The 13855-nt window shown below is 43.1% G+C and overlaps 1 protein-coding gene across 1 annotated transcript in view; it reads right to left on the minus strand.

The window, feature by feature from the left end:
- The window catches only part of ERCC3 (ERCC excision repair 3, TFIIH core complex helicase subunit), a 32150-nt gene that overhangs the window by 14813 nt on the left and 3482 nt on the right, over positions 1-13855 (minus strand). Inside the window, exons 6-9 of the mRNA XM_075529922.1 lie at positions 13599-13763; positions 13125-13329; positions 9142-9456; positions 5569-5753 (exon numbers count right to left, since the gene is read on the minus strand). Of these exons, the coding sequence (XP_075386037.1) occupies positions 5569-5753; positions 9142-9456; positions 13125-13329; positions 13599-13763 (870 nt within the window). The remainder of the gene's footprint in view (positions 1-5568; positions 5754-9141; positions 9457-13124; positions 13330-13598; positions 13764-13855) is intronic.

The raw sequence follows: 13855 nt of genomic DNA on the forward strand, positions 1-13855 counted from the left end.
GCCAGAGCCCTGGAGTTGGAGGAGCCACGTGGAGACCCGGTGCCAGTGCTGAGATGCTTCCACCACCACTGCATCCACAAGACTTTCTACCCACTGGCCTGTGATCTTCCTGCATTTGGTGTCACTGCATGTGTTGTGTGAGTCCGAAGGAGAATTTATAGATTGGTATCGGACATATGGACTAATATCAGACTGATGGACTTGATCTGGACTAGGTTGGGATGTTTTTTCAATAGTCAATTGCTCTTGTATATAAAGCTCTTTCTTATATACACACACACACACACAGTCAATAGAAGGAGCACACAAAGTAGTCACTGTACCAAAAATAACTGGGCAGCATTCAATCATTTCAAGATGTAGCAAATGACAAAGAGACAACGGGATCGAAGGGAAAGGTCACGTGTCAAAAACACACCTGTGTCTAGCTTATATTGAAAGTGTCCGTGGAAAACAAGGCTCCCGTGAGAGAGAGCCATGTTTCGACAAACTGACGAAGCACTGGAAGCCCTCACTCATCTATGGGACGAAATCTGGCAGACAGCTATCTGGCCAACTGACTGCAAGAGATACAGATTTTCGCCTATCCCAAAAAAGGTGACCCAACAGAATGCAGAAATTTTCGGACAGTCATTAAATTACACGCAAGTAAATTTTGCTGAAGATGACTCAACAATTGCATCAGTAAGTTGACATGGAGCTACAGAAACGCAAGCTGCAGTCAAAAGAGGACATGGCACAAGGGACATCACTGCTGTCAGATGGATCTCAGCTAAAAGCAGAGCATACTAGAAAGATGTTTACCTGTGTTTTAATGACTATACAGAGGTATTCTACTCTGGGTAACATATGAATGGGAATTCCAGACTGTACTGGCTCATGTGGAACCTGTCCATGGACCAAGAGGAATAGCATTTTTAAAAAGAGGAATGGCTTTTAAACAGAACAAGGGAGTACTATGTACTATGTGGTTGAAAATCAGAGAAGGTGGACTACATGAAGCCCACAGTCAAACTTGGAGGAAGGCTTGTTAACAACTTGCCCTATGTAGAATGTGCAACCTTGCTTGCTGAAAGCACGGAGAATTTGAAGCACTTGCGGATGAAGATCAAGGAGTACAGCCTTCAAGAAGAATGGCTACTCAATGTAGAGAGAGCCCCAATCCTCATAACCTCACCGATAGACAATAGCATGATAAAGAGGGAAAAGACTGAAGTTTTCCGTTTTCCTGGATCGACAATCAACACTCCAGAAGGAACAGTCAAGTATCAAACGATGTGCTGCCTTGAGCAAATCTGCCACCCAACACCTCTTTCGAGTGCTGAAGAACAAGGTTGTTGTCAGGAGGAAGAAGGTGCCCCTGATCCAAGCCAAGGTATTTTCAGTCACCTTGTATGCACGTGAAAGTTGGGCCACGAACAGGGAGGACTGAAGAATTGATGCCCCTGAACTGTGGTGCTGGCAAAAGATGACTGACAGTGCCGTGGAGTTCCTCAGAGCAACTCTGTTTTGGAAGACGTACAGCAAGGATGCTCCCGGAAGTAATGCTGGAGAGACAGCATCTTAAGTACTTTGGACATGCTATCAGGAGAGACCAGTCTCTGGAGAAGGAAATCGTGCTTGGTAAAGTAAATGGCTATTGAAAAAGGAAGAATTTTGGTGAGATAAATTGACAAAGTGGCTTGAGCAATGGGCTCAAACCTAACCCCAAGTGTCAGGATGCATAGGACTGGGCACTGCTTGATTGTGCTGCGCATGGGCTCTATCTGCGTTTCAGGTAACGCTCTGACAGCACCAAACAATGCCTATGCACAGGAGAGAGACTAACTGAACTATGGTATAGTAACAGACTGACATCCTCTGAGACTTCAAAACAGAACGAGGAAGACTGCTATGGAGTGATAGTCCCGAGGTAAGTTTAAAAAGCCAGGTGCACAAGAGAATCTATAGGATGTTACTTTTTGTGTAAGAAAGTAGGGAAAATAAGACATGAGTTGTCAGGGTGTGCCGAAGTAAATTCAGGAAGAATAGAAACTCTGAGAAGAATAAACAGAAACAAGGAGCAGGTGGAAAGAGTTGACAGGATAGGAAAATGAGAAAGGGTGAAGAAAGTCACTAGCTTGAGTACACTGATTTTGTATACTTCTGATTTCAGAACCGTGGTACTGTTTCATTGGTTCAAATAATATCAACAAGGATAGAAATAAGACCAAAATAGAAAATCAGAAATAAAACTGACCAAATATCCAAAAAATATCATAACCACACAGAAGGGAAGAAAAGAAGCCAAGTAATTTTTAACACAGTATTTGGATTATACACCTTTACTTACATCAAAACCAAGCAGCATTATGAACAAATATTGAATCTAGTTTGTAGGCTTCTTCTTGATTGTGGTATAGGTTAAAATTCTATATATCCTAGGATTGAGCAAATAATATACTATGAATAGTGAAAGCCAAGTTGCCAAGTTTCTCTCAGTTAGAGAATTACAAACATGAAAAGGTTAGAAGGACAGCTGGGATACTGCACTAAAAATAGATGAAAAATAAATACAGAAACATGTGTCTATGTATTGAAAGGTTGATGGTTCTAATCCACCCCCAGGCATCTGGAACAAAGATGTGGAATTCTACTTCCAAAAGATCAGTCACTGAACACCCACTGAAGCGTACAGTTCTACTCTGACACATGGAAGGCAGCCATGAGTCAGTCAACTCGATGACAACAGGTCAAGATGGAGCAGTAAATGACTAAGTTGTGAATAACAGAAGTCAAGCTTCTTATTGTTACAGAAACTACAAATAAGGAGAAGCTAGAATGAAATCTGTAGTACTGAACTGTATTGAAGCTATCGCCGTCAAAATGTACAGAAAGAAAAAACAGAAGTAGTATGGTATGTCCATATGTACTGGTTCATCAAAGGGTTCTTGGTTCAAATCCACCCAGAGACACCCGGGAATAAATCAGTCAATGAAAACCCTATGGAGCACAGTCTACTCTGACAGCATGACTCAGAAGGGATCCTTTAGCAACTGTTTTTTAAATTAATATGCATGCACAAATGTATGCACACGCGCACACACTGCAATCTCCTACCTGTCTGCTGAATTAGCCTAGTAATGACACTGCAGTAAGGGTTAGCACAACTAGCACCGGATCATGTTTTTTAAATTCCAATTTCAACTACAAGAAACCAGGACCCCTTGGAGAAATGATACAATCTACGGTTGGAACCAGGAAAGCACAGATGTGCACAGAACATACTGCTATGCCAGAAAAGAAGGAAATGTTCCAAGAATGATGGGGACATATTAAAAAGACAGGAGTTGAGTGGAAGGGGCTCACACTGGTCAAACAAGAGACAAGCCAAACAGCTCAAAACAATGCTAATGCTCCTCTGAGGGTCTCTTTAAAACTTCCAGTTTCTATATAGACAGAAATACCTTTTCAGTTGTTTGGTTATTATTAGGTGCTGTCCAATCAGTTACAATTCAAGTAGCTCTGAACAACAGAATGAAACATCCTGTACCGTTCTCACAGATGTTGGATATTAGATTTTAAGGATAGTCTCAATTCTTTAAATGCACTAAACATGAATTTTATGGTATGTGAGCTATATAGCTCAATAATGCTGTTTAAAAAATACCTTAGCAATCCGCATGTGTCAATACCAGAAACAGTGGAAAATATTTTATTAGAAGAGAATAAGAGAAATAGACAAGTAAATAAGCATTTAAAAGACTAAAATATCTAGGAATGAATTTACCCAAGAACGTGAACGGCTCATATAATAAAAATTATAAAACAGTGCTAAAGAAACTAAAGCAAAACATAAAAAACAAAATTCAAATCCACTGCCATTGAGTCAATTCTGACTCACAGGGACCCTAATCCCTGGGCTGTAAATCACAGGAGCAAACAGCCTCCTTTCTCCCAGGCAGCAGCTGGGAGGGTGAACCACCGACCCTCCAGTTAGTGGCTACCGCTTAACCAATAGAACCACTGAAAGAGAATTAAAGAGAAGGACAAAGACTACAGATCCTGATATGAATTACACACATCCAATCACCTCAGGGGATTCTTCTCTTGGTTTAGGGGCTTAAGGCCATGGTCACATGGGACAAGCTAGTCACCTAGCATAATACAGTTTTTAAGGTAGTGTCTAGGCCCTAAAAGAACACAAGGAAGTAGCCATCTAAGATATCTACTGTTCTTTATTTATCCGGAACAACAAAAAGGAACCCCAAGAATCAGAGAAGAAACTGAGTAAGACTGATTATCTACTTGAACTCTTCTCCCTTCCACCCTGAGACCAAACCACGAATGACCATTATCTGGAACACAACAAATACAAAGGGGGAAAATGTGAAATAGAACTTTAAATTCTTATAGAATTTAGGCTTACTGGACCTTTAGTGTCCGAGACTAAGGCCCTAAATTGCTTTTCAATCTTCAATTAAAGCTATACCTTTAAACACAGTAATAGCTTAACACAAAGCATAAAGATTACTACCTGGAATATTGCATTTAAATATACATACCTAAACACAGACACATGACCAAAAGACCAGCAACTCTTTTACAGCACAGATGAGCAGAGCGGAGTGAGACAACGGAAAAGGACACATGAGAATGCTGACACACGTGAAGGACATAGCCAATGTTACACATCACCACACCTACCAGCTAGAGTGGCAAGTTTTATGTCTTCATCCAAATACAATTAAAAAGCAACACACACATATAATCTGACTGAAGTTCCATAAGGCTAAAAACCAAAACAGGCCAAGCTAACAAAACAGATAATGGAACTGTAAGAAAGGTAACTGGTGTGAAATCAGGGACATCAAAGACAGATGATGTTCTATTCCTTAATAGTAGTAAGAACAAATACTGCATATCCTCGTGTATAAGCCAAGGTTTCCAGCATACTTTTAATGCAATTTTTGTGGTAAAATTAGGTGCCTCGGCTGATATTCGGGTTGGCTTATACTCGAGTATATACAGTAGTTGGGGGAAGTGGTAAGATAGGTGTTCACACACAGGCTCCGCACTCTCCCTGTTTGCTCAAGAGACCCCCCTCGCAGTTCTCTCAGGACAGAGGATTGGGTTTTTTTTCCTTCTGACATGACTTACCTTTGAACACATTCTAACATCCACCTGCTATTAGAAATTCAATGACAGGTTGCCATCTGGGGATCTCAAAACGACTAACATTGACACTGGGGTGCTGTGGTGTAAGAGCTGCCAAGCAAAGGTCTCTCACGGGTGAGGGTGGGAAGGATCCCACAAGGCTGTTCACTAAGAAGGGGTGCATGGACTTTGGAGCCAAGTCAATCTTGATTAGCAGACCGACTTTCCCTCTGGCAAATGCAGCCCTTGACAAGTCACCTACTCTTGTAGTGAAGTGGCATACACCTGCACCCCTCACGGGGCTAATAAAATGCGCTCAGGGTCTGACTTAGGTGTCTGCCAGGGGAACTCCACTTGCTCTGTTTCCCCTGGCTTCCCACTATCACGCCTGGACATGGCCACCCAGCCCTCGTTCAAGCAAAGTGCGGTTACCTCAGCACACTGGACTTTAGCGATGTAGCCATTGTTCTGAAGCTCCATCCAATTGGCTTCGTAGAGCTTAGGCCCAATCAGAAAATTCAAGTCGACAATTTTGTCATCTTCCCGCACAAGAGTGGCAGTCAAGCCCAGCTTGCAGTGGGCCTGCACGATAGTAAGCACCCGCCGGAACATCCTGGCTGCAGAGACAGAAAATAAAATCACTCGTCATTTTGAAAATGTGTGTGTGACCACAACAGCCATACCATGTCACAGAAATCTGGCTCGAGACAGGAAGGACCAGGCATGAACATCGAATCCTCACTTCAGACGGGTTCAAAAGAAAGATGAGAAAGGGGAACAAAGGGGAGAAGCAACTTCAAGAAAGCTGCAATAGAGCAGAACCCAATTATCCTCACCAGCTCATCTGTCAGAGAGAACAGAATGGAAATTTGAAACATGATCTGCAACACTTAAAAATGCCAGCCCACTCTGCAGTATGCAAGGAATCTGTTAGCTTGAACCTTGTACCCAACCTACAGGTTAGATGGTTGGGAACAAAATGGGGCAGACTCTACATACCTTCCCAGAACCAGAGAGGCGCACAAGTGAAATACAGCTTAGGCACCAACCTTCCCGATGCACCTCTGCCCGCCTGAGGAACTCTCCTCTCCAAATTTATCAATTAAAAATGACTCGTGGAATTAAAAACACAGGTATGGGCTGTATCACTCGATTTAAAAGACGTAATTTTAATTTTAAGTTCCATGGGCTCATCTTTAAAAGTGCTCTAATACCCACTTAACGACCAACAATTAGGGTCCAAAGACCACTACCAGAAAATCCGCACAAGTGAAAATGGAGAGCGACTGTATCAGCTTCCCCTCTCACTTACACGGTGAATGCCTCACTAGGCCCCTGCGGAAGCCATCTGCCACCACAGCCTCTGCCCACCCCAGGCCCGCCCCACGTCCCCTCAGGAGAGCTTGGCCCCCACGCCTACCCACAGGCGAGGGTCACTGAGTTTCCCACAGCTCAAGCATTACCTCTCCCCATCCCATCCCTTCTCTCCCCTGCCTCGCCGTATTTTCAGAATGGGCAACACAACCTCATCTCCTGAACTCCAAAAAACCCTCTGTCCGTGGTGGGAGGGATCTAGCTGCCATGCTGCTGCCCTACTCCATTCCCCTGCCAGGCCCTCATCTGAGTACTTCCCTTGGCTCGCGATGGGACGCCCTGCCTCCATTAAAAGAGACAATACAGAGCTTTCTCCAGGGCCACGGCAACCAGGACTGGTCTCTACCCTTGATTTTAAAACTACAGTTGCTACTAGCCACTCCACCGAGGACCCTAACCCAACCCAGGCTACCTTCCCCAACCTCACCTGTGACCACCCAAAAGGGAACATCCAAGAAGTGCGAGGGCCTACACAAATGCCAGGCAGGCGACATAAATCTCACAGATCCTTGGCACCCAGAGCCAGGTCTCGGGGCTCTTCTGACCCCAGTCTAGCCCTGTCGTTCTTCAGAGGTGGGAGCTGGGATCAAACCCCAGGCTCTGCCTTCTCCCGGACCCCACTTCAGGCCACTGGCTCACACTGTCCCAGTCGCACTTCTCTGTAGGCACCCAAGACCCAATCAGGCACCATCCTGCACCCTGCTTCCCCTCCCAGGTGGTAACATATAACGCAGTATGAACTTCCTTCCTATGGGCACACAACGTCTACCAGTCAGGACCCTATCATGGCCTTAGCATTCTTTACTGCCAGGCAGACTTTGTTAATGCACAAAAAATAGTTGGTAGAATTTTTACTGTTGTTATAAATGCAAAATGTTGGGTAGACAGTCAAGTGAGAATTAGGTGCACTCTGAAAATCCGAAGAAACGCCACATCAGGTGTCATCCTGTCAACTCCCTCTCATGACCCTTGTGTGTCAAAAGTAGAACTGTACTCCAGAGGATTGTCTATGGCTCATGTTTTGGAAGTTGACCACCAGGTCTTTCTTCCAAGGTACTAGGGATCACCTGGAACTGCCAATCTTTGCTTTTTAAATTCACACATGGCCCTAATGGGCGCCCTCGTGGCACGGTGGTTCTAAATTGGGCTGTCCAGCAGTTCGAAACCACAAACCTTTCCTCGAAAGCAAAGACAGAACCCTCTTCTCCTGTACACAGGTACAGTCTCAGAAACTCTTGGGGACAGTTCTACGGTCACTGTGAGTGGGCATCAACTCACTGGTGGTGAGTATAGCAACCCTAAATAGCATGCATCATCAGCGAGCTTAAAAAAATAAAGATGAATGACTCCCATATAGGAACAGTACATTAATGTGAACTACACAGCTCAATAAATTTGTATGAAGGTGTATATCTGTGAAGCCACCCAGATCAAGCTATAGGAGAATGTCACCCTGAAGAAGTATCTTCCCCCACTACTCCCAGGAAAGAACCACAGCTCCCTCCCTCTACAGAATCAGAGAAGATAATCACTACTCTGACCCCAGTCACCAGAGTGGTGCCTCCTTTCTGACCTCACAGACATGGAGTAACACAGTACAGACCTTTGTGCAGGGCTTCTTCCATCCAACACAACATCATGGTTCTACGCTAACATCTATGTGATGCAGCAAAAGTACCAGACACGAACTATTTTGATAACATTTTGAGGATCCTATGTAAAAATGCCTCAGATTTCATTTTACGCAGAGAAATTTCGAAGCTGGCATTCTTCAACAGGCTCACCAATTTGTTTTATCACGAAAAGCTTGCTTAAAATACTATTCAGCAACAGAAAGCAGCTAACTACTGAAATGTGCTACATGAATGAATCTCTAAACCATTCTGGCCAAGGAAAAGAAGCCAGACTCAAGCAAATAGATACATAAATGTATAAGAAATGTCCAGAAAGGGCAAATCTACAGACAGAAAGCAGATAAGTGGTTGTCTGGGGCTAAGAGTTAGAGTAAGAACTGACTGAAAATGGATATAAGGCAAAATATTCTTGAATCGTATGTCTAAAATGGGTGGATTGCATGTCAAATCAATGAGTTAAGAGGTTTCCAGTAACATTTAAACAGAACTTCTACAACTTGATTAAAGATTGTATTTCAGCCTTTAAATAAGGCTAAACAACATCCTTTACATAATTGTGTATAAGCTGAGTTTTCCAGCACATTTGAATGCAGTTTTTGTGGTAAAATTAGGTGCCTCGGCTGATATTCGGGTAGGCTTATACTCGAGTATATACAGTAGCATATTACAATATACTACAATGATTTTATTTTTTAATCTTTTAGTCCTGTTTTCATAGGATCATGAAAGTGGATTAAGGACGAATTATGCTAAAATAACACCAAAGATGGAAGGAGTTAGAAAACTAAGGTTTAAAATGAGCATTTAGAAACGACTACTATGGATCAGTGAATAAGGAAGCTCTGCGTGTACATCAACCCCCACCCTGAATATTGAGCATTACTTAAGAGTTTAGCCAGTAAGAAGGGACTGTCTACAGGCAGTTCTTTCCAACCCAAGAAATAGAAACCAATTCTCATCATGCCAGGACTGGGAAGCTCCGCTCAAGCTTGCTCACCTGGTATGGTGTGTACTTCATCTAGGATCATAAGGCCCCATTCCTGAGTTTTGAGCCACTCCATGACACGTTCAGCCTCCCAGGATCTTTTGGTGGTGTGGCCCAGCATAGAGTAGGTACTGATAGCAACAGAGCAGCCTATCGGTTTGTCCTTGGCATCCGAGGTGAATCGGCATATCTGGCTGTCGTCAATGGTGGACCACATCTTGAACTGGGCTTTCCACTGCTCCACAGACACGGCTGAATTGCCTAGTACCAGGCAACGTTTTCGAACCGTGCAAGCAGCTGTCACTCCAACCAGGGACTTCCCAGCACCTACGAGAAACCAAAGAGCAGATGGAGAGACTCATCATTAGCACATAAACCTAGATACATTCCTTATAATAATCATCGCACTGACACTGATCCAAGCCCGTTTCCTTCCTTATTAAAAGACTACACGCCTACTACTTCACAGACATGAGAATTCAAACTTATAACGACAATATTAAGCACTCAATCTGGTAAACAAAGCCAGCTAACTGAGCACTCTGTAATTACCTCTCTGAGCAAAGTTTTTAAAAAGTAGAAAACAGCAAGCCTGAGCTCTGAATCTCTCCAGTAGAACAGAGAGCTGGGCCAGACACTGCCTGGAGAAGCAGTGTGTACACCCACACAAGAGGCCTGGAAGAATAGCAATGCCTGACTGCCCTGACAAGACAAAACACAGCCAAACATACCTCAGACACAGAGACAAATAAAAAAAAATTCCATCAAGCTCATGGTAATAAAAAAAAAAAAAGCAGGAGTGGCAATATTAATTTAACAAAATAGACAAGTAAAAGCCATCATAAGATACTAAGTCTATTACACAATGATGAAAGTCACAGTCAAACAAGAAAACATAAACATCTGTGCACCCAATAAAAGACCTTCAAAATACATTAATCACACTGACACAGTTAAAGAGACAAACAGAAAATACTACAATAGGAGACTTTAATATACCACTCTCAAGGACAGACAGATCAACTGGGGAAAAAAAAAATCAACAGTTACAGAAGAACTGGACAACACAATTAAACAACTTGATCTCTTTGATGTACACAGTACACACACTTCACTCAACAAGAACGTAATATATATCTTCCCCCAGAGCTCCTGGAACATACTCCTGAGTAGATCATGTTAGGCCACAAAACAAACATCCATAAATTCAAATAGACACCGAGTTACTACAAAGTATCATTTCAGATCACAATGCTATAAAATTAGAAATCATTAATAAACAAAAGAGAAAGTCCACAAATAAAAATCAAATGAAACCTTATTTTTAAATACCTGGGTAACTGAAGAAATAAAAAGCACAATTTTAAAATTCCAGTAAACAAGTGAGAACAAAAATAATACAACATACCAAAACATTTGGGGCCAATAATTATCAATGTATCTTGATTGCATATTTGATTAATTTCAGACTGAAGATGTTGATAGAATTCTTTAATTTCTTCATCACTAGTTTTAGTGGTTGGTGCGTACATGTGAAGTTGTACTGACTGGATTTCTTTGAAGGCAGAGAAATATAATCTTGTCACAGACAGCGTTTTATTTTAAAGCAATTCTTGGAAATGTCCTTTTTGCCACTGAATGAAATTCCAATCCCCTTGATTGTGTCAGTCCCTGCATAGATCATGTGACTGATTCAGAATGGCCAATACTAGTCCATTTCAGCTCACGAAAGCCGCTTCCACTCGTTCGGCCCGGCGTATCTGACAGTGTCTCCATGCTAGGCTTAGGGTTTTCAGCAGCTACTTCCTTTGATATGGACAGCCAGTTCCTTCTTTGCAGTCTGGAAGCTCCACTCGCACCTGCTCACTTTGGGTGACCCTGCTGGCATCTCAACTATCAGTGACACAGCTCCCAGCAGCACAGCAGTACGACAAACTGACAGACACGTGGTGGAACTTTCCTAAAAAACCCCGTTACCCCATTACTGTGCGTTCTGTGTAGCTATGACAATGAATCATCCAACCTGGCATAAAAGCAGTGTACGGGAGGAATGGTTGGTGCCAGGGCAGGAGAGAGCAGGATGGAGGCTGGAGGTATGCCTGGCCTCTGCTGTGTGACAGTAGGCTGTGGGTTGGTAAAATGGATTTTCTTTCTCCCTTCTGCAGTCAGGGGAGGTCATACAACATGGATGCTGTGCCTTTTCCTCAATATCCATCTTATTTGAATATAGAAATCTCAAAGCAAACAAAGGAGACACTACTAATACCATCAACTGAAAGACGTGAAGCTTGAAGCCAGACAGAACCTTATTTAAGGTCAGAGTAAAGAAGAGGTGCGCTACAACAGTCCCTGGCATGCAACCTGAACACAGAAGATATTCAACAAAAGACAGCTCTTATAGTTGTTAGGTGTCGTTGAGTCAGTTCCAACTCAGTGATGTTATATATAAGAGAATCAAACACTACTCAGTCCCGCGCCAGCCTCAGAATTGTCCTTATGTTTGAGTCCACTGGTGCAGCCCCCGTGTCAGTCCATCTCATCCAGGGCCTTCCTCTTGTTCACTGCTCCTCCACTTTACTAAGCATGATGTCCTTTCCAGGGGCTGGTCTCTCCTGGCGTTCAAAGTTTGTGAGAAGTCTCGGCATCCTTGCCCCTAAGGAGTACTCTGGCTTTAATTCTTCCAAGACAGACCTGTTTATTCTTTTAGCAATCCATGGTAATTTCAATACTCTTCACCAAAACCATAGTTCAAATGCATCCATTTTTCTTTGTTCTTCCTTATTCAAAGAATACAAGATGTCTGTTTTTTAAAGATGTTTACTTTTGTCTCACTGGCTATGTAAAGGCATTCAACTGTGCAAACCATGACAAACTACGGGTCGTCTCGAGAAGAACGGGAAAGCTAGAATACTAATTGTGCTCACGAGGAACCTGTAGACGGAGCAAGAGGCAGTTGTCCGAACGGAACAAAGCAATATTGCATGGTCTGAAATCAGGAAAGGTGTGTGTGAGGGCTAATCCTCTCACCATACTTATTCAATCTGTGTGCTGGGAAAATCGTCAACAGCACCATCAACACCGTGGGTGTGCAGATGATACAGCCTTGCTTGCTGAAAGTAAGGACTTGAAGCACTTGCTGATAAAGATCAAGGACTGTAGCCTTCAGTGTGGCGTATGACTCAGTGTAAGGAGGACCAAAATCTCACTAGACCAATAGGTAACAAAATAAATGGAGAAAAGATTCAAGTTGCTTGGATTCACAATCAATGCTCATGGAAGCAGCAGTCGAGATATGGGTTGCATTGGGTAAATCTTGAAAGTGTTGAAAAGCAAGGATGTTATTTTAAAGACCACGGTGTGCCTGGTACTTTCAATGATCTCATTTGCATGTGGAAACTGGACACTGAATAAAGAAGACAGCTTTGATTTTTACCCAGCAATTCAAGCTGAGAACTCAAGAATGCAGTAAGTGTAGGGGAAAAAAAGAAAATGAAATTGCAGGATCTTCCAAGTTGACTACTTACTACACAAAGCTTATGAAGACCAAATTCACGCTATCCCTTTAAAGCAGTGGTTTCTTCCTTGACCAGGGGTGTGCATCAAAATAACACACGAGTTTTTCTAAAAATAAAATACCTGCAAGCTCAGGCCCCTCCCCTGACAATCCTGTCCACCAAGTTTGGTTTCCTTTCCCCAGTGAGTGAGTCTGTCATGACCTCTGGCCAAGAAACTAAGCCAGAGCTTAACATTAAACCAATAATATAAGATCCCAAGGGGGCTACCACTGCCCCTTCTCCAAGTCACACAGCATATGAACAAGCAAAGTTTCAGAACTAAACAGCCTCCTAATACACTTTCGCTAAGGCCACGCACATAGCAGCACTAGGTAAACACTTGTCAAAAGAATGAATCAGGGGTCACCAGGGATTAACTGTCCCCTGGGAAAGTGTGATTTATGCACATGTAGAGTCCATATGCCCTCAGATGGTACTCACCACATGGAAGAACAATGACCCCTGAGCGTGCACGCCCATTCCCAAACATCTTCCTCAAGCTCTTCTCCTGATAGGGTCTGAGCACAGCTGTGGGTTTCAGGTCAATGTTGATGTCAGGATTGACAGAATCGTTCCGGAAGTCATACTCTGCCAACAGAGGATACTCCAGGTGGATGCAACGCTTCTGGAGTTCTTCAATCATTTCCTGGGGAGGAAGCACGAGTGAAGTTTGACGGCCTTGTTAATTCCAAAACCTGTTCAAAAACAGCCAAGTCTGGCATTTTATCTGGACTTCAATTTCATATCTTGCTTAACAACCGACAGCTTCTCCTTATCTCCTCACTGCCCGTGAAGACCGGCCTGTGGGCCTAAGGAGCATGCATCCACCAGAAGGGATGGTGCCATGGCCCAAATACACTGACAATGGACAAGCAACTTATGACCTCAAGTTAGGACGGGGATACAGTCACTCACCTGCTTGACTTCAAAAGAAACCGTCTGTGTCTCTTCTTCCTCTTCCTCATCCTTGTCCATTTGCTCATAAAAGTCAAACAGGTCGGTAGGGATGTCAGATTTACTCTGCGTATCAGTCCCTCGAGATGTCGAGGGTCCACCAGTCACTTCAGAAATTTTAGAAATCTGTATAAGAAAGACAAGGTCTGAACAGAGCTAAAGCCAAAGAAAACTGCAGCACTGCGAAAGAGTAAACATAGGTAGGTTCAGAAATCCTA

The sequence above is a fragment of the Tenrec ecaudatus genome, chromosome 13 (genome assembly GCF_050624435.1).
Source record: "Tenrec ecaudatus isolate mTenEca1 chromosome 13, mTenEca1.hap1, whole genome shotgun sequence".
In the NCBI taxonomy this organism is placed as follows: domain Eukaryota; kingdom Metazoa; phylum Chordata; class Mammalia; order Afrosoricida; family Tenrecidae; genus Tenrec; species Tenrec ecaudatus.